The sequence below is a fragment of the Salarias fasciatus genome, chromosome 5, assembly GCF_902148845.1.
Source record: "Salarias fasciatus chromosome 5, fSalaFa1.1, whole genome shotgun sequence".
Classification (NCBI taxonomy): domain Eukaryota; kingdom Metazoa; phylum Chordata; class Actinopteri; order Blenniiformes; family Blenniidae; genus Salarias; species Salarias fasciatus.
The window spans coordinates 27,568,838-27,588,642 of record NC_043749.1 but is presented as its reverse complement, the minus strand read 5'-3'; the positions used below and the strand labels follow the sequence as shown (position 1 = coordinate 27,588,642).

Genomic DNA, 19,805 nt, shown 5'->3' with positions numbered 1-19,805 from the left:
AACACAGCTGAGAAAATCTTAATTTGCTGTTTTGTTGTTGTTTTTCTGAGAGCATGAAAAGCATTGATGTGTATGTATGTGTGTGTGTGTGTGTGCGCACAAGCGGCAGCCATTGCTGACAGGCAGATCAGCTCTCTGTGATCACATCCCCCCTAATCCCCCCCCCCCCCCCCCCCCCCCCCCCCCGTCTTTCTGTCTCTAGCTTCACATCTGGGTCTTTTTCCCGCTCACGTGTGCAGACAGACGAGCTGCACGCTCGCAGCAGGCTTCCCTTCACAGCTCCACACACACACACACACACACACACACACACACACAAACCACTGCGCTCAGCTCGAGGATGTGGAGCGGAGCGAGCAGGGAGGGAGTCCAGAGGCTGCAGGAGCCGGATGAACTTTTATCTCTTTTACCTTTTTATTAAATTACTGTTAAAGAAGAAGTAAAACCAGTTGTTACCGATCAATCAAGGTTCCTTCTCGATGCAGTGTCTGCAGCCGTGTGTGTGTTTGCGTGTCGGGATGAACAGGCAGGTGGTATTGTTCTGACAGCAGGAGTTGAATGCATTTGGCAGCAGGGGATAGAGGAAAGGCAGGGGGTGTGACATGGGAGTGTTGAAGACGGCGTAGCAGCAGAGTTAAAGAGAGCCTAATGGTCTAGTGGAGCGAGAGAGCATCAGCGAGGAGCCGGCAGGGGGGAAGAGTGAGCGGTAGGTAAAATGGGAGGATCGGGGTGAGCATACAAGCAAGCCAGTCAACATGAGTACACCCAAAGAAAGAGCGAGAGAAAAAGAAAAGAAAAGAAAAAAAAACAAGTCAAGCAACATGATAATGAAAGGAGAAAATTTGAGAGCCATTATCACACACCTGCTCATACTTGTTCAGAGAAAGATTGAAGGAGATGTCGATCAGAAGAGATGGATGGCGGGAAGAAAACAGAGAGAGACAAAAGACAGAACACTGAAATGAAAGTGGGAGGCGGCAGAGGGAGGGAGCAGTCAGGGAGAAACAGAAAATGAAGGGTTGAAGCGCCGTCATCCTGGTCAATACTGAAATATGTTCACTTCTGTTTGATTCATTCAGCATCAGTCAGAACATAATCGCCTGACTTTTTCTGAACATTTACTTTTCAGTACCTCAGTAAAATATATATTGAAACAACAGTTCCACGTTTGTGGTTTATAGAGGAAAACCTCGACTTTACAAGGAAGAAACCTCCAGCTGCACCTGTTTCTAAGTCTTAGTCACGTCCCAGGGTTGGAATGGGGGAGCATGGGAAGAAAGAGTACAACAAACCATCAGCACAGTGCTAAGAGAAGACACACATAGCAGCATAAATGAAAGGTTTAAGGTGGACAGCGATGTTTGCCATCAGTCTCATGACACTCGGTCCATATTCTCCTGGCACTTGGTAATTTCAGAGTTGACAGCCACCGTAATAAGAGATCAGATGAAAGTAGGCGTTTCTGTATAACAGTTAACTGTTCTGCAGCGAAGAGAAGCACACGGTAGTGTCTGCTGTCAGATCTGCTGCCTGGCCTCGTCCTCATGTCGGGGTTGTGCCAGCAGTAAAACGTACAGTCCCACACTTCGGAAATGCATTTCCAAGTTTAACTTTGGAACTTTTTTTCAAAACAGCTGCGAGCAGTAACCACATCTTTACCTCCCAATTATAGAAATCCATCATTATTGTCAGCGTTTACCTGCTGTTCCTCCTAAATTGAGATTTTTTTATTATCTGTTTTCATCCACATGAGGCTGAGGATGATTTTTATTATCACACGAAAACTGTTTGTGCTAAGAAATTCAGCTCAGAGTTAATCGTTTCTGTTAAAAATAACTAATCAGTTCACCAACAACTCTGTTTTTTGGCATTTTCATGTGTCAAAGCACAGGTGTGACTAATATCAGTAACATTAATGGTGGCCGGGTTACGTTGAAATGTGCCAGTGAGTCAGCGTGAGGAGCGGAGCGGCTACGGGGAATTCAGCCGCCGCTCACGTTATTAGTTACACCTGTGTTCGACAAGTCAAAGTGACCACTCGAATACAGACCTGCAGTCCATTATCTGCAGCTCGCTACATACGTGTTGCGTAAATGGATTGACTCGCACACCCAAACTGCTGCAATCAGTGCTCGTGTTCACAGATGAAACCCAGCTGAAAGTCGTGCCAGGACGTCCAACGCAGAGTGTGAGTTGATTTAAGGCTCCGACTGAGGCCAAATTTACATTAACAGCTGTTAATGTTTCAAGTGAAAATACATAGTTTCTGAAAAGATGAGTTTTCAGTGGCTCCGAGGTCTGTTGTCGTGTAAACGGACTCCCAGAACGTCGAAAACTTTTCCATTTACCGACCTAAATAGAGGACACTTGTTGACACTTGGAAGTGAAACATTTCAGCAGAAGAGTGTTGCGAAATGATATTTGAAGACTGTTTTGTTTGTGGTTTACTGGACTCATCCTAACGAGACACACTTTGCCACAGTATGGTGTGTTAGCTGTCGCCGTCACTTGCTTCATGTGCAGAGATGATTTTTTTTGTTTGTTTGTTTCTGTTCTTATTTTTTACATGTTAAGTGCATTAATTATGTGAGATGTTTTTGGAAACAGTCGGGCCAGACATGATGCAGTGTTTCTGTTACTATATGAGAATTACTCAGTTAAGCTTCATTTGTCACCATTTTCACAAATTACAGAAATCATTCACAAGTGTCATGGAAGTCAATGTTGCGAATAATTACTTGAGTTTTCTGTGACTGTTACCAGTTTGTCATAAATAGTTTGAGGAAAAAATGGAGAAATAATGAAGTTACAATTTTACCACCCTTTTTAGTATAAGTGCTGGTGACAGAAACATTAAGAGAACACGCACAACTCCATTGAATTTTCTTCACATTTTGTGTGAATCACAGTCGTACATCAGTAAAGACGCCAGTGGGAGAAACGTAATGTAACGTCTTTCTATAAGAAAGCGAGAGCTGAAATAAGTCGTTTTAAATGTGGTGAGGTGAGTTTAGGGACGGAATTGCGTCTCTGTGTCAGCGGCTTCAGGAAGTGTTTCAAGCAGAACATTTAACACGGCAATTCAGAACGCCACTAAAAACACATGTTCCAGGTCAACTGAGGATTGGACACAGCGCTTATATCGGTCTTCTTCTTCCGGCTACAGTTTTTAAGAGCTAAAAAAAAAAAAAAAAAAAGTCCTTGGACTGAATTAGACCCACAGATGGAAAAGTATTTGAGAAAGGCAACTGCCTTTTTCTCACCAATTCTCATCAAGCTCCCTTCGACAAGCCATTCTGTTTCAGGAGTTTGAGCAACAAAAAAAAAATAAAATAAAAATGTATTCTCTTTTAAGCATCTCTTGATTGTATGTTGTCCATCAATCATTAAAAGGGTGCAAAGAAGACTTTATCAAGAGTAATATCCAAAATCAGTTTGTATTTGGTTTATTGGAGTTGACTCTCTCTCTCTCTCTCCTTCTCCCTCTCTCTCTCTCTCTCAGCTTGCAGGCTACATTGATAACTGGCTGTGCCACACTAAAGAGTTAATTTGGACCTCAGGAAATTTTCCACTGTTGGTTTTTCCACTCCAGGTGATTCATTAGAGGGGTGGCTACAGTGTTTGCATGCACGTGTATGCACGCTGGTACATAACAGGGTGTCCGTCCCCCCCCCACCCCGTGTCCCACCTTAACAACAGTGGTGAATTTACATGAGTAATTATTGGAAAACAAACCAAAATGATATAATTTTACGTTTCCCTTTAAAAGTGAAATATATTGAACTGTAGCAGTGAGTAGAGAAGATAACGGTTTTTTGGGATGTTGTTGACCAAGCTCAGGCCCTCTTCACACACGAATGATCTGAGGCAACATTTACACGACAGTGTCGTCAAGTGAAAGCAGAAAGCTGCCGTTGCATTTTAGGGGTTTGTTTCCACGGCAACGGTGCTCGGACCCACCGAAAACAGCTGGACTTTATTTTTTGTCATCTGGTTACCTGTTGATACATCGTCGGGTGTTTTCACACACAAAGCTGTGCAATTTGGGACCAAAGCACAATGAAGAGTAATGCAAAGCAGTTACAGAGCAATTACGAGTGATTCAAACGTGGTTAAACGGTCGATAAACAGTCAGAAGAGTGATTGATGGGTTTGTAGACATTTCAAAGGGGCGGCGTGCGTCTTGTGGGTTTTTTCACTCAGCGTTTCATAATTTTACACATATGAGCAACACATGTATGCACATTTGTCTCCGTTCATATTTACCTGGGCTTTTGTGCGAGCACGTGGTGCCCAGCGCTTGGTGTGTGTCTGTGTGTGTTTAAGCAGCTGTTTTATACAAAGCTGTAAGTCATACACTCAACAGGAGTTAATCCAGTCTTGGGAAAGGTTGTAGACTCAGCAGAGCTGCTCTATTATGTCCCCGTCCCCCCTGTCACTCGCTCGCCATTCAGCAGACCGCTAACTTGTCTTTTCTAATATATTCTCATGGAGTCTCTGCCGAACTGAAATGTTTGGTCTGATTTCAAGGTTGTCATGTTCGTGACAAATAATGGTGCCGGTCAACAAAACTGCATGGCTTATAAAACACCGGAGTAATGATGTGATGGGAAATTATGTAACGTAGTGCTTCTAGGAAATGAGTTTTAAATTAAAGTAGCTGCTGGAAAACTCATATGGGCCATAAAGTAATGCACCACATTTAGAAAGTTTCATAATTTATTTCTTGTATTGATTTATGGCTCTATTATCCAAGTGCTAAAAACAGTTTCACATTTTCTCCTTTCATTCATACTTACTTTGAACACTTGGCCGTGCAGAAGGTGGACAACGTGACATGAATCCACTGTTCACTCTGGAGTGAAGGTTTTCTGTTTTTATTTCCAGAAGATGACCAGATGCTCTCATCATGAAATATAAATCATTGTCCCGTAAAGTCACTTTAACTTTAGAGGAAATATTTTATAGAGATCCACCAAGTAAACCGACATAACTGTGAAATCCTGAATCCAATGAAAATTACTGTTATTATTGACTTAATTACATCTAAAACGGTCACATTTTGCATCTTATTGACCACTATTGCATTCTTGGTTATGTGTGGCATCTTGGGTAACACAGTGGCGAATTGTCACCAAATTAATATTTCACAGTGTACAGAAAATAAAATGAGTTTTTATTTACGTATTGCTAAACTTCAAATTTAGAAAAATTTAAACATGATGTCCAAAGACTGGGACTCTGAGAAAAACTGACCCAGAGCAACAGTAGCTCAAAAAAAAAAAAAAAACCTTTTTAAAAGTTCTTTTTGTAAAAGATAATTCTGTATGAGCAAAACTTCAATGAACTCCAGAAAATGTGAGTACTTATGTAGTTGTTTTTCAAATATTTAGGAAAAATGGATCGATGACCTGAAAACCCCTAAATGTTTTTCTTTTCAAACTGCCATTACTATGTTTTTACACTTAAATGTATTTGAACATATTCACTGAGTACAGCGACCCTGGGTGTCCTGAAAAGCGCAGATAAATAAGTTCCAGTGAGAAAATCACTAACGTGACATTGCTATATGTTAATAAAAAGAAGGCTGAGTTTAACCTTGAGTTCATATGTAGCTTTGAGGAAAGCAGCTGCAGCTCAGTGTCAGCGCTGCAGGTACATTTTGCAGTTCAGTCAGAGACACTGAATAATCTCCTTTTTTTTTATTTGTTATGAACAGAATTGCTGTAACCACTCTTGAGCTGTGTAAATAAATCAGCGTTGACTTGATTTACTTTCAAGAGAAAACATAATTCCCTGAAATGAGCAGTTTATTTGAACAATTTAACCACATTAAGACCTGAAGCTTGTGTGTGATCCGGGGTGTATTCTCTCATTTTCACATTGTTTTATTGGGCCGCCTGCCAGAAATAAGTCATGTTGTTTGTAAATTCTTCTCACTTTCTTCTCGCAGGCTACAACTGTAAGCGCTTTCTCATGTCAGTATCTTTTTTTTTTGTTGTTTTTGTTTTTGAACAATACCTCTCCTTGACACTGGTTTCTGCTTCAAACTGTCAGAATCGCCTAAATAAGACACTGTAACTGAATCTTATCAGGGAGCGTGTCACAGCTTCTTTGTGCGTGACTGCAGGGAGCCGCCAGCCGCATTATTTCCGTGGCAGTCTGTGTTGCCTCCGTGTGCGGCTGACGGCGCCGCTCATGAGGCTCGGCTTGGAAACGACGGCGCTCGACGCCGTGTTCGGCAGACTGTGAATAGGTTTCCTGTTGCGCGGTGACGAGTGAAAGAGCTGTTGTCTTCCAGGGAGCGACGGAGGTTACGCACAGCCGCCCTCATCATCACGCACAATCACACAAGGGTCTGCAAAGGAGAACAAAAAAAAAAAAAAAAACAGAAGCAACCTGAGGATGAGTGCTCTGCTTTAGTCACACAGATGTGGGGATGGGGAGACGTGGTCACTCACCATCTTGGGTTTATGCTCCAATGAATTAATCATAACACGTGCAGACTGACGGCAGACGTTTGTGTCTGTGCCTCACGCTGTAGGGAAGTGCTCGTCAGCAGTTTCTCTCTTTTGAAGCGTCCATGTTTTGAGTTTTTTTTTTTTAAGTTATCGCAGTCGTTTATAATGTACAAGTTGTTAAGAGGGATTGCAGCTAAAAGAATTAGTTAAATCTGCATGTTTTCAAAGAAATTTGGATATTTTTGAAGAAGCAAAAAAAGTGGCTTTAATTCTTCTTTTCATCTGTCAAGATTCTAATGAATGTCTCTTGATCTTACAAACTCAAAATCAGTGCTTCTATTAAGAAGTTTCTTCTTCAGTTTGAAGAAGATTCTGAAACTAGAACCACTAATATCGATTCATTCATCTTCCACACCTTGATCTGATCACAGGTCCAACACGGACACACAGTCACATTCATTCATATTCCCTCCTAGAACAAGAATTTAGACTAAAAAGTTTCAAGTGTCGATTAATGGAAATAGTGAAATAAATCGAGAAATGGTTGATTGAGGACACATCCAAGTGTCTCTTTACTAAACACACAACCGTGACTCTGCTATGGAGATGTGTACATTGGTTTTTAACAGTCCTTCGCCCTCTGCCCTCTCTGCTCTCAGAGCCCTGAACCGGCCGAGCACCTCGCCAGACCGGAGCATCAAACCGCTGCCCACACTCACAACAACAGTCGTAGTAGAGCGACTCATTCCCACGCCTCCAGGAAGCCCAGCAGCGGGTCCTCTTCCACCTCCCGGACGCAGACCCGGGGTCTCCAGCAGCCTCCGCACGGGGAGGGAACGCAGAGCCCGCCCCCAGACGCAGGGGTCTCGCCAGGCTTAGCCTCGACGCTGGAGCACATCATAGGTCAGCTGGATATTCTCACTCAGGTAAGCAGAAGACGTGTTAATCTTTCCTCACAAACATCACGTTCTGTGCTCTGGATGTGCCTGCCTGCCCGCCCGCCTCCCACACTGTTCAGAACAAAAGCTTTTCCTTTCCTTCTTTCCTTTTTTTTTATTTTACTGTTCAACCTGCAGGCCAGATATGGTTTCAGCTACACACACACACACACACACACACACACACACACACACACACACACACACACACACACACACACACACACAGGAGTATTCAACAAATATTCACTTCCATTTCAGTGTTTTTTTGGGTACTTCATAGAACTCAATCTGCACAGTTGTGTATTACTGGTGTTGTTTGAAATTTGAGAGCTTCCCAGAAGCCTTTGCTGATTCGAGCTGGGACATACTGAGATATGGTGAAAACTGTGAGATGAAGATTTTTGAGTTTTTTATTAAAAAAAAAATAAAAAAATCTGTCCTCTTCTGTCCACTTCTGTTTTGCTTCACCCCGTTCTGGGATGGATCCCAGCTCACTGTAGAACATGTAGACTGCATACACCCAAGCTCAGCTTGAACCAGAGACCCTGGTCAGTGTGAAGTGAGAGTGCTAACCACTGTTATACTGTACGGCCATATTTCACACATATTCAAATTCCACTAATCTCTCCGAGCTGGAGGAAAACTAACATGTTTGTAAGATGAACAAACCGCTTTCTGCATTTCTTTATTCATCCGTTTTTTATTTAAACTTTTGTGCTGGTGTGATCAGTTCGAGAAAATCTTCAAAACATTTCTGAGGCAAAAGCCAGTCACACTGCTGATAGTGTGAGTGGTTCGTGACGACCAGATACAGTTTATAGTTGGACCAAACCGGAGCCTGCAACGACAAAAATAGATTGCTGAGCAAAAACAGTAGAGAACAGCAACCACTTTAGTCCCTAAAAGCTCTGCTCACGATCAATTTGTGTCAATTCTCATATTATATTTTTTCCCCCAGATTTTAAAATGTGATTAATATTAACCACAGGCGGTGGTTCTGTTCGATAGATGCGAGGCTGAACTAGAAGTGTGGGTTCTGAGGGTGTTGAGGTTCACATTGGGAGTGATCAGAATGAACCGGAGAACATCAGAGGGACAGTTTGATGGGAAAGTGAGGAAGACGCAGGAGGAAGCAGGAGTGTTGGAGGAAGACGATCCACTGATTCAACACAGAATAACAAATGATGAAAGACGAATACACACATCTGATTTCTTAAACTGACTCCAGACTTTGCTCTTGTCAGACATGCTGTAAAGGAAACATCCTTTCCTCGCTGAATAGACCAACTCCTGGGTACATTATTGGTTACCTGAAGCTGCAGAGCTGCACTGTTTACAAAAAGGCTTTTGTCCATTAGCATGAAGGTGGTAACAGCGAGGAGAGCGGCACAGCTGGTCTCAGCTCAGCCAGTAGGTAATTCCACTCAGACGTATTACGACGCATGAGTTCTGCACTCGTGCATTAATATTTGTCATTAGTGTAACATTTGTAAATATACTGTGTCCCATTAATGGCCAGAGCAAAGCGTAAGCAGAAGTCTGGATGATTTACTCTGGAGAGTCTGAAGCTCAAACCACCACTCACATCTGGATTTAATCCCCACCAGATAACTCTATGAACAGTAACAATAATGTGCAAATCCATCACCTACACCAATATTGTACATATCCCTGCCTAAATACCAGAGTCCCTTCACTTCTTTGCCTAACCAGGGTTTATTGGGAGGATCAGGCGACATCTGTGCACGTTAAACGGATCCTGCAGGGAAACACCCATTAGTCTCGAGCTCATTGCAATCCTTGTATAATCACATTAAACATTCAAACTTCATTCTGCATGCCAATCTAATGCCTGCTGACTGGGGAGTGATTAATCAAAGGTGTTCATTTTCAGTACAGACCATTTTCTTTTTTATTGTACTGCATTTTCTCAAAGACTGTTGAGCTCAAGATTGGTGAATATCTGAAAATAAAGGGATAGAAATCAGTTCAGGTACACTTGTTACACTGGCCTAAAACTGTTCTAGATCCAGTTTTAATGCTGTTTGTGTTATATTTCATTGGAGATGGATGGATGGATGGCTGGATCAGCTTTGTACCATCATGTAAATAGGTGCCATTATAATCCATTTTATCGACGATATTTATCTTATCCATCATTTGAATGCCACAGTAAGGAAAGACTCAAGTCTCATTCATCTCCTTTGTTGCCTGGTAAAAGTAAACGTGTCTGAGACGGCGGTGAACCAAGGAAAACGGTTTGGGGATCGAACAAAAAGGCCAGTGAGAGAAATGAAATCACGCCGTCGTGCTGCGAGAGGCGAAGATTGAGTCTGAAAGGCAGAGGCCGAGGAGCAGGAATGGCCGTCAGAAGGTCACAGAGATGGACAGAGCTCCGAGAGAAGGAGCACAAAGAGAGCACAGAGAGGTCTGCCCTGTGAGTGTGTGTGTGTGTGTGTGTGAGAGAGAGAGAGAGAGAGAGAGAGAGAGAGAGAGAGATACTGTGTTTTAGCTGCAGGTTTTTGTGCCCTGAGGAAAACACATCATTCATATAAGAATACCAGCGGCAGTCAGCGCCCCGCTCACTTATATTAAGTGTGAATACTTAATTGTCTTGTAGAGACACAGAAACTCTCCTTCTTTGTTTCTGTCAAAGGTTTCCCCCCAGACTGGCCGTTTCATGTCCCTCTTCCTTGATCAAGCTGTTGTGAAGCATGTGGAAGTGTTTTATTTTGGCGCGGGGCTGCCAGGCAGCTCGCCGACTCCTCCCAGGGGGCCGTGCCAGTCTTTTCCTTTCAAGCCTGAAGTACCCCCACCACGGTACCAGATGGACCACCTGGATCCAGTTTTATTCTGAGGCCTTTAATGTTTGTTTTCATTCCTCACTGGTGGAAACAAGGGAGATGACTTCTCCACGCCGATTCCTCAGATTAGAACGTCATTTAAGGGAAATTCTGTCGATTCTTTCGCTTACATTTTGTGTTAACACGCAGTTCTAATCACCTTTAATGACATGTATTCTACTGGAAAAGGAATTGTTCTCCCCTATGTGGCTTTGCAGTCATTTCCAGATCTTTCAGAGCGATTTCTGGTGTTTTCCTGAACCTGTAGGCTTTCATGAAAGTTTCTGGGTCGCAGCAGCAGAACCAGCGACTTAAATGTTTTAAACGTCTCTGACTGAGTGATCGGTTCCACCATCGATTGGCTGCAACTTCAAATATGTATTATAATGTTGATATACACCGATTATGTCATCAAATCCCATCGTGCTTTGTGCCGTGCACTGTTATCCCACATCCCTCTTTACACAGAAGCTGCCAGTGTTGAAAGTGATTTTATTAGCTTTACATTGGGACTGCTTTATCTTGAAATAGCTGCCTTTGTGTAATGTTGACGAAAACAATGCAGACCCTCTTTAAACTGAAGTCTGACTTGGTTAAAATACACTGAAACATTTGTCAGTGTTCTTAAATTAGTTCACAAAGTGGAAACGAAGCTGCATTTCACTTCCCAAAATACACGCTTTGCATGTATGGTTTTTTAAATACAGTCTACTGTTTGTGTTTCTGAGCCTACATCTGTTTGTTTTGTTTCCAGGATGTAGTTCTTCTCTGGGAATAAACAGTCTTTTTCTAATTGCTACCCGTCCTTCAGAGACTGCACTGATAAAACAATATTTATGCCTGCGCTATATTAATTCTCCTTTATGAGGCTTTTCTCCAGCATTGTTTTTTCGCGATCGCGTCTCTTTGTAACACTAATCGTCGAGGAGAAGGCGATGAATTATTCAACGTTAAACCGAAGCTTCCAAAGCGTCGGTTTGCTGCGTTAGCTCCTTCAACATGTGAACCTTTCGCTTTCCGCTCTCTGCCGCTCTCATGTTAGTTCTTAAAATACAGAAACCAGGTCACAGTCGCATGTCGTGGCGCACGTTTCCCATTGGAAAGACATTCCAACAAAAGGAAAAAGGAATCATTTGAAATGATCATTATTTGGCTCATACACCAAAAATGTCGGTTTATTTATCGCGTCATTTTCACTTTTCTGACAAACCTTGTATTTTATTGTGGTTATGGAAGATATAACAGAGGAGTTAAACTACATTGGTGTTTCACCTCACATGCAACATTTCAATGCTTTATTCTTCCTTGGATCATGTTCATTAGAAAAAAAAGTTTTGCACACGTTCGGATCTGAAAACTTGCATTTTTAAGCATTTCTGTCGCTCTCTCTAATGGAAAAGACTTTCCATTCTCAGCGCTCACAGCACCCGCTTGTCTTCCACCAGCCTTCGGCCTGTCGTAGCACATGGGTCATACCAAAGCTGTGAGACTCTGAAACAGAGGCCAGTAGTGCTCAGGGCAACGGGGAGTATAATGTGTTCTGGAAAGAAAAGAAAAACAGCTCGCTCTATTTTTAGGAGCATAAAGATTTGGTTTCCACTCCAGATGAAAACCATAGGCCTGTATAATGTTGCCGCTGCCTGGGGACACGTGCAGCATCACACACACACCGAGAGCGAGCCGGGTGGAGGAAGAGGTAACCCTATCAAGGTGGTGCCATGAGCAGGGCAGCATTGATCTGGAAAACAGGAACGGGCAGCTGGAGGGAGCGAGAGAGGAAACACAAGTGAACACTCACATGAAGCATGAAATGGCAGGAGATGATATCTGGGCTGATGACCCAGAAGGAAACGCCGCTCATCCACACATCCTCGGACCCGTCCCCGATGACAGACCGTCACGTTATCTCGGGAAGGTAATAATCCTTCTCTCATTCATCATGTTAGTGTGTCAACAGGAAGTTAACTATTTAAAGAGCACACATCAAGATGTTCAGAAATCACAATTTTTTTTGTCAGTTTTTCGTTTTGTCCTTTCATTTTCATCCGAACAGCAATGAAGTGTGCTGATGCACAGATTGAGACCATTTCTCCGTGTTTAGCACATCCCTGTACTCACACTGTGGCCCTTTGAACGCAGCGTTTCAAGTGAAAATGCATATTCTTTGTGTTTTGGTTTCAGAAAATGTTGGAGTTTACATGATTTCCGTTTCCATGGAAATGACAGAAATGCTGTAGATAATAGATAGATAATAATAATAGATAAAAAAACTTTATTAACCTCCCAAGGGAGAAATTCCGGTGTCCAGCAGCACACAGATCATTCACATGCAAATAAATAACAACAGTACAATAAATACAAGTGCTCGGGCTGTAAATGATGTAGTTTTCCTGTTGGGCCACTAGTGGCCGCTGTGGTTTATTTTTGTAATGAAACTACCAAGTCCCGCAGAATCTGAGCTGGGAGTCTTGACACTCTGCAGGAAAACATTGTTACTGAAGAACTATTTTCTACAGCCGTGGTGCCCATGCGAAGTTGCAGCGTTTCAGAAAAGTTGCCTTTTCCCCTGTTTCCATGTGGCTCTTAGCCCTGCTCTCATTAAAACCGACAACTTAACATATAAACAGGGCCTATACTGAGTGTATAATATTTGTAATTTGTGAGAACAAATTGAAGGCAAGGCAAGTTTATTTGTTTCGCACCATTTGTACACAATGCAATTCAAAATGCTTCACAGAGAGAAAGACACGCATATAATTACATTAAAATCATAGAGAAAAACAAGACATAACAAAATGAAAATTCTGGACAAAAGGGAATTAAGAGGCAGTTTATAGTATTACAGGCAGAGCCGTCTTTACATCAAGTTGATGGTGAAATGATCAGGAAGAGACTGTCCTGGAAGAGAAATGAGACGGGAGCTGGAAAACCTCGACTGCAGTTCAGTGATGAAAAGATGTCAGGACTCACTTCCATATCTGCCCTCAGTGTGTGATATATGCCGTAATGATTTACACTCCTCAGTGTTTGAGTGTTGGAGTGTCCCCCCATCCCGCCTCATCCTCTGCTGGAGCACTTGTTGAGTGACTCATCTCGCGCTGCTTTCTAGCAATTTCCAAGCTGCCCTCGTCGGCACAAGCCGTGAATTGCCGCGCGACGGCAGGTCAGGACACGCTGACACACTTCGGTGCTCTCGCTGGCCCGAACCCGGAGCGCCGGGTACGTCTGGGGACGGAGTGTTTACTGTTTACTGAGCATTCCTCCCCCCTTCTCCAAATTTCTGTTGCCAGACACGACCATTGAGAAGCGCTCCGGCGCTGGGATTGTGTTTGTCACCAGGCAACATTAGCTCAGTGAAACAGTTATGTCAGAGATGGAGAAGCAACGGCTGCCACTTCAGTGCCTCCACAAAAACAAGACTCCGAAATTAGTGTCATCTTGTTTTTTTGTTTTTTTTTTAATGTGTGCCGTTTTATTGAGCTCCGGCGTCTTTTGAGGCGTGCTTTTCGCATTTGTTAATAGTGCTCTGGCCGTTTATGGTGCTTTATCTGCTCGTTTCGTTGCTTTTCTTTCAGGTAAACAACAAACCACATGAAAATTCAGCTTAATTTGTTCCTCTTGGCTTTGAAGTTTGAGCAGCGAGAAAGAAGGAAAAAATGAAATATCAAGGCAAATGTCTTTATGCAGACATTTTAGCTATTATTACAGCTAATAGACTTTAAATGACATGAATTAATCAGAGGCAGAAGAAAAACCTTGGCTTGAGGTCAATTTGAATTGGTTAAAGCAGCTGCCATCAAGAAAATTGCTCCTGTTCAGTCTCAGAATGGCTTCACAGTTAATACTTTCCAGGAATACATCAATCTGCTCTGCTTTCCCGGGACTTTTTGCCTTAAGGTCTGATTTTGAAAACAGACCTGTAATTAATTAATCATAAATGACCTCTATAACAGTTTTTTTCAAAATGATTTTAACTGTCTCAGCCGCAGGGAAGGAGGGGGGGAAAAACCCCGATCATATGCAGCAGTTTGAGTGTGTTTTTGGTGGATGGAGGAAAAAGGAGCATTGTGGGTCTGTGCTGTCCTCTGCTCTGGATGCTCCACCTGTTGAAGCTGCTGTCCTCGGCCGGGGAGCGCCCATTCCAGCCCAGGTCTGCTTTCCGCAATCCTCCTGATTCTCTGAATCTTAGCTTGTTTTGAAGTTGGGAAAGCTCTTTACATTCAGTCTCACTGAAAACAAGTTGTCCTCTGACTTTCCTGTAAGCAGTAAATGTGGTGTATTGTTGCTCGGCGTACCCACCCGCTAGCGTTCATTTCAAGGTCAAGATTTATTCGTCAGAATTTCTTTTCCTTTTATGCTGCCTTGCCTTTAGCAAAGACTTTCTATTCCCCCCCCCCAAAAAAAAAATCTAGAGAAAATCACGGGTTACCCAAACACAAAATCATATTTTCACCTGAGGCCGCTTCAGCGGTTTATTAACTGGCGGCAGCAGCGTTTAGCCCCGTTCACCCCTGTGGACCCTGTACTTGAACCCATGTTCAGCTGCAGCCCACCATCATCTTTATAAGGTTACGGAGCAAAGAGCCGTTAGCGGCGACCCCGTCACTCTGCTAATGTGATTAAAATGCATCTGGCATTTGTTTGTGCTTCGCTTCAGTTTTGGCAGCTTTGGTGCAGAATTTTAAAACATGTTTAACGACGTTAGCTGCTCGTTTTTAACAGAGGCTGCTCAAAATATTGCAGATTTTATCTGACAGAGTGACGTCAACACATGCAATACGGATACGGCAGAGGATAAATGATGTGTGTGTATTCAGAATGACACCGTTTTCAATATGGAAGAAAAGTGCGATTGATTGTTTGGTGTTTGCACGGTGATGTTTTTGGTTATATCTACAGTTTTGATGCAGCCAACCTCATTCCATGGTGTTTTTTTTTTTCCTGGGTTCTGAGGCCTTTTTGTTTTAGCAAAAACTCATAATGTGCTCATTCTACTTGGTTGTTAGCTTGAATAAAAATATAATATTTTTCATCTTAACAATGAGAATCTGATCTAGTTATCGCCTCGACACATCTCCTGAAGCTACAACCGAATGAAGCCAGTTCAGACCTCCCCTGTCTTTTCATTCCGACTCTGAAACCCCCGAGACTTCCACCTGCAGGCTCAGACGGCACAGAGCAGCACACACACTCAACAAACGCCGTCACTGTTGGAGGATGCTGGGAGGAAAAGTATGTCGCGCTGTGATCTCACTACCCACACACGCCGTCCTGTGTCGGAAAGCGACTTTCTTGTTGTGTTTTGTTTTTTTCTGTAAGTGTGTTTATGCAACCGTGTGTGAGAGAGGACAAGACGGAGAGCGTGCCAGACACAGAGACTCGAGTGTTTTCAGCTCATGCAGCAGATTTCCCTACAATAATCAGCTGGATTGTCTTACATGCACAACATCTGTCTCGAACACGCGCGCACACACTCACACACACATACACACACACACACACGGCCATTATGCAGTCATTACTGTCAGGCTGACTCTGTGCAGCCCTCTCTAACATGCTTCTTCTCTCACACATCCCCTTCCTTCCCGTCTCCCCTCCCTGAATCCAGACAGTTTCGATCCTGGAGCAGCGGCTGACGCTGACGGAGGACAAGCTCAAGGAGTGTCTGGAGACCCAGGTGGAGATCGGCCTGCACCTCCAGAGGAGAGAACACGAGGCCTGAAGATGGCGGCCGGGCTGAACGTGGTCCCGTCAACACAGGCAGAGGTTCACGTTGTTGCTGTTTGAAACGTGTGATCACACACATGCGCACACACACACACACACACACACACACACACACAGGCATGTAATGCGTTAGACGTCCTGTCGTGGAAGGATTGACTCCGCTCCGAGTCTTACTGCTGATGTGCCGTTTTTGGCTATTTTACCAGGAGACATGTAAGAAGTGAAAGAAGTGAATATTAGAGAAGTCCCTCTTCAGCAGTGCTGAGCGCGCAGTCCCCGTTTCTGCTGACAAAGGACATGCTGCTACCGGAGTGAGTGTCTGTGTGTGTGTGTGTGTGTGTGTGTGTGTGTGTGTGTGTGTGTGTGTAGGGGACTTTAGTGCTTGCCTGTGCACTGTGCATGGGTTGATTTCCATTTCGGTCCGTCTCACACGGGGTGGCGTCACTGAAACCTTCTCCTTCACCCGAAGGCTCGTGGACGTAAACACACACCCGGCAGTTGCTGTTACACATTTTCAAAGCCGTTAAAGTGAAGTTTACTTTCAGTCTGGTTTTATAAAGTATAGCTTTATATTGTCTGACTGAGTTGAGCCCGGATAGTGCCTTTTTTTTAAACGACACAAGAAGAAACTGTTCCTTCTGAAGCTTTTTAAGGCCACACTAAAGTATCATAAAATACTGACACAATGGATCCTCATATCTTTATATCTTTGATTTGATCTTGGGACCTTTTATTTGACGCTCACGATCCCGAAACCTCTTCCTCATGATGTTTTCCCCTCCTTCAATCTGTTATTAATACACTACTGTAAAGTCAGATGTGTTTGTTCGAGGCAGCTTTTGTTTAGCTTGAAGTTGAGTGAATTCTGTATTTTGTTTACGAGTTATTAAAATCTAATTGAAGCAATATTACAAACGCGTTGTGTGTCGTCAGTTTGAGATCAACCCAGGGAATTATACAGGCCCCCAAGCAAATCAGTGAGAAATTCAGCTGCTTTACTTTAAAAACGGCCCATTTGGAAAATAACTACAACTTTCTACAAGTAGCTCATCAAAACCCTTCAGAAAACTGCGTCTTTTAGTAACAGATATTTACATTCAGCAAAAAACGGGGCCTTGCTTCTCATCCTCTTTTCACTATGGTGTCTTTGGCTTTATCGTAGTCAGCCACTGTGTTGAGTTAAAACACTCTCACTGTTGCTTGTCTGATTTCCCAAACTTTTTCTCTGAAAGTCTGAAGGAAGAGTTCCATAGACGAGGTCTGAAATCTGCCACTTAACTGATTTACAGAAGTCACAAAGTAATTATTATTTTCACTTCTGCATTTGAACTCCGGTCATTCCGACTCTTCCCTTCAGACCCGGCGTGCGCTCCGAACTCTTCTGCACTCAGTAGTCGTGCACGGCTCTCTTCACACTCTCCACTCGGTCTGGATCTTAGCGGGTGAAGTGACTGCCGACCGTCTTTGGCAGCACTGAGCTCCGTTTGTGCGTCCACTGAAAGAGAGTTTGTTTTCATAATCGCTGCCAAATCACTGATGTCACGGGTTACTTTTAAGAGGCCGTTTCACGCTCCGCTCCGCCGGGCTCGGGCAGTTACTGCAGAAATCACGACTTTCCTGTCTTTATTGTCCTCGGCAGGGATGTTAAGATCATGAGCTGTGAGCTGTGTCATCTATTGCTCACGGCGAGTAATTCCCAAACCCTGCCTCTGCCAGGTTTGGCGAGTGGTGATTTATTACAAAAGCGTTGGGGGTGGCGGCTCAACACGCCCGCCCCGCTTGTGTCCAAAATCCTTACGTTTCACCCCCCCGAGAAATTTACGTAACCTGACCGTTGATGCTGGATCAGTACTTTTTATTTTTAGAATGTTGAATGAAAATGAGCCCGAGGCCAAGCTTAGACCCACACACACACACACACACACACACACACACACACACACACACACACACACACACACACACACACAGCGATTTCTCAAGTAACACATTCTGAACCCAGACTATTCATTTAATGTTAATTCAATAAACTGGGTCTGTGACAATACACTGCAGTAATGAGTCATATCTGGTCCTGTTGTGGAGGGTCGCTGAGAAGAGCGCAGCCCCGCTGAGAGGGGAAAATATTAACCGCTGTTTCTTTAAGACCGCGCTCGCTCGCTCACTCGCTCGCCCCGGCTGCACGCTGATGGAAAAAGAAGAAAAACAAAACCGGAATTCTGGAGCTGCAACGCCGGGCCCACTCTCTTCCTTCCTGTCTGGGGCCCGTGGACGCACACACACACACACACACACACACACAGAAACAGCTCCCTTTACTATGGGCCTCAACCAGACGGTCTGCCAGGAGCACTAGCGGAGGAGAGGAGGGGCTTAAAGAGTGTGTGTATGTGTGTGTGTGTGTGTGTGTGTGTGTGTGTGTGTGTGTGTGTGTGTGTGTGTCTGTGTGTGTGTGTGTGTGTGTGTGTGTGTGTGTGTGTGTGTGTGTGTGTGTGCGTGTGCGCGCACGTTTTAGTTACATTGTAGGTACCTACGACATTATGAAATCGCTCTTTTAAAACTGAAAGCAAGTTTTAAGTTCAAGACTCACAACAGTAGTTTGTGTTTGAATGTCTCCAGGAAATCAAAGAAACATCCTCTGAAGTTCCGAGGATCAGATTTAGTTTCTTAGTTTCTTTGTTCGTGTGTGGCTGAACCTCGTCCGGGGCTGTGTGAAGGCGACAGCCTGGGTTGGATTCATTGTTTTAATAGTTCTTTCAAGTATCTTCACTGTTACACCATTTTTAAGAAAGATATTTCCCTTGACGCTTAAAAAATTCTGAAATCCTCATGCTCAAATTGTTAAATTCAGGAAATAACACTGAGATAAATCCGCTATGGAAGTGATTTCCAGCTTCCATCTTTGTTGGTTTTAGGGTAAGACCACATTAATTCTGTCCTTTGTTTGGCTGAGGCTCCTCTGTTGACACAGCCCAGCATCTGGCACAAAGCTGGACCTGGTTCTTCTTTTGTCGCAGCGCTCCGTAACATTGTCTGCCGGGGTCTTACGTTGGACAATCAGGTCTGCGAGTGCATTCCTGTCAGCTGACTTCATTTCTATAAGCCGAGCTTCTGCCTGACAGGTCCCGCTGCGAAGGCAGCCAAATCTTTTATCTTCCAGCTCACGGATCAGGTTTGATCGCACCTGAAGTCACAAACGTTCCCCAAACAGGCCGTTCATTCTGAGGTCTGGGACCGCATTGTGATGCTGGAGGGAACGTAGGAGGAGGTGCTCACAAGTGTGTGTGTGTGTTTGTAAAAAACGGGGAGAATAAATGGACGAGTGTGTCTCTGTAATATGTAGCCCATGTGTGGTCATGAGTGTGTGTAGGAGGGGGTTGGGAATCCTATGAGGAGAACATCTGGAGATATTTTTCCTGGTGTTCTGTGGTTGCCGCCGCTGTTTGCCTGTGTGTGTGTGTGTGTGTGTGTGTGTGTGTGTGTGTGTGTGTGTGTGTGTGTGTGTGTGTGTGTGTGTGTTTTAGTGCTTTATTGGTTCAGTGTGTCAGGTCCATGCAGTCTCCTTCTCCTCTTGTTCTGTTCATTTCCTTCGACATTTTGTTTTACTCGATACCTTGCGCCCTCTCTGCTGCCCGCCACTTTTCCAGACTGTCTTTAGTGTCTTGTTGACGTTCAGTCGGTCCTCGATTTGAGCCAAAACTCTCAAATAGTCGTTTCATCGACGTGGTGGTCACGGCCTAATGAGCTGTCAGGGAACTGGAGGTTTGGTGGTTGTAGGAAATAAATGAGAGGCGTCGTGAGGATCCGGGTTGTGCAGGAGAGTCGTGAGAAGT

General features: G+C 43.8%; 1 protein-coding gene across 1 annotated transcript in view; it reads left to right on the top strand.

Moving 5' to 3' along the window:
- Positions 1 to 15,967, top strand: part of poc1a (POC1 centriolar protein A) — a 33,142-nt gene extending 17,175 nt beyond the window's left edge. The window contains exons 10-11 of the mRNA XM_030091630.1: positions 7,121 to 7,387; positions 15,854 to 15,967. Coding sequence (XP_029947490.1) covers positions 7,121 to 7,387; positions 15,854 to 15,967 — 381 coding nt within the window. The remainder of the gene's footprint in view (positions 1 to 7,120; positions 7,388 to 15,853) is intronic.
- Positions 15,968 to 19,805: the final 3,838 nt, after the last annotated feature.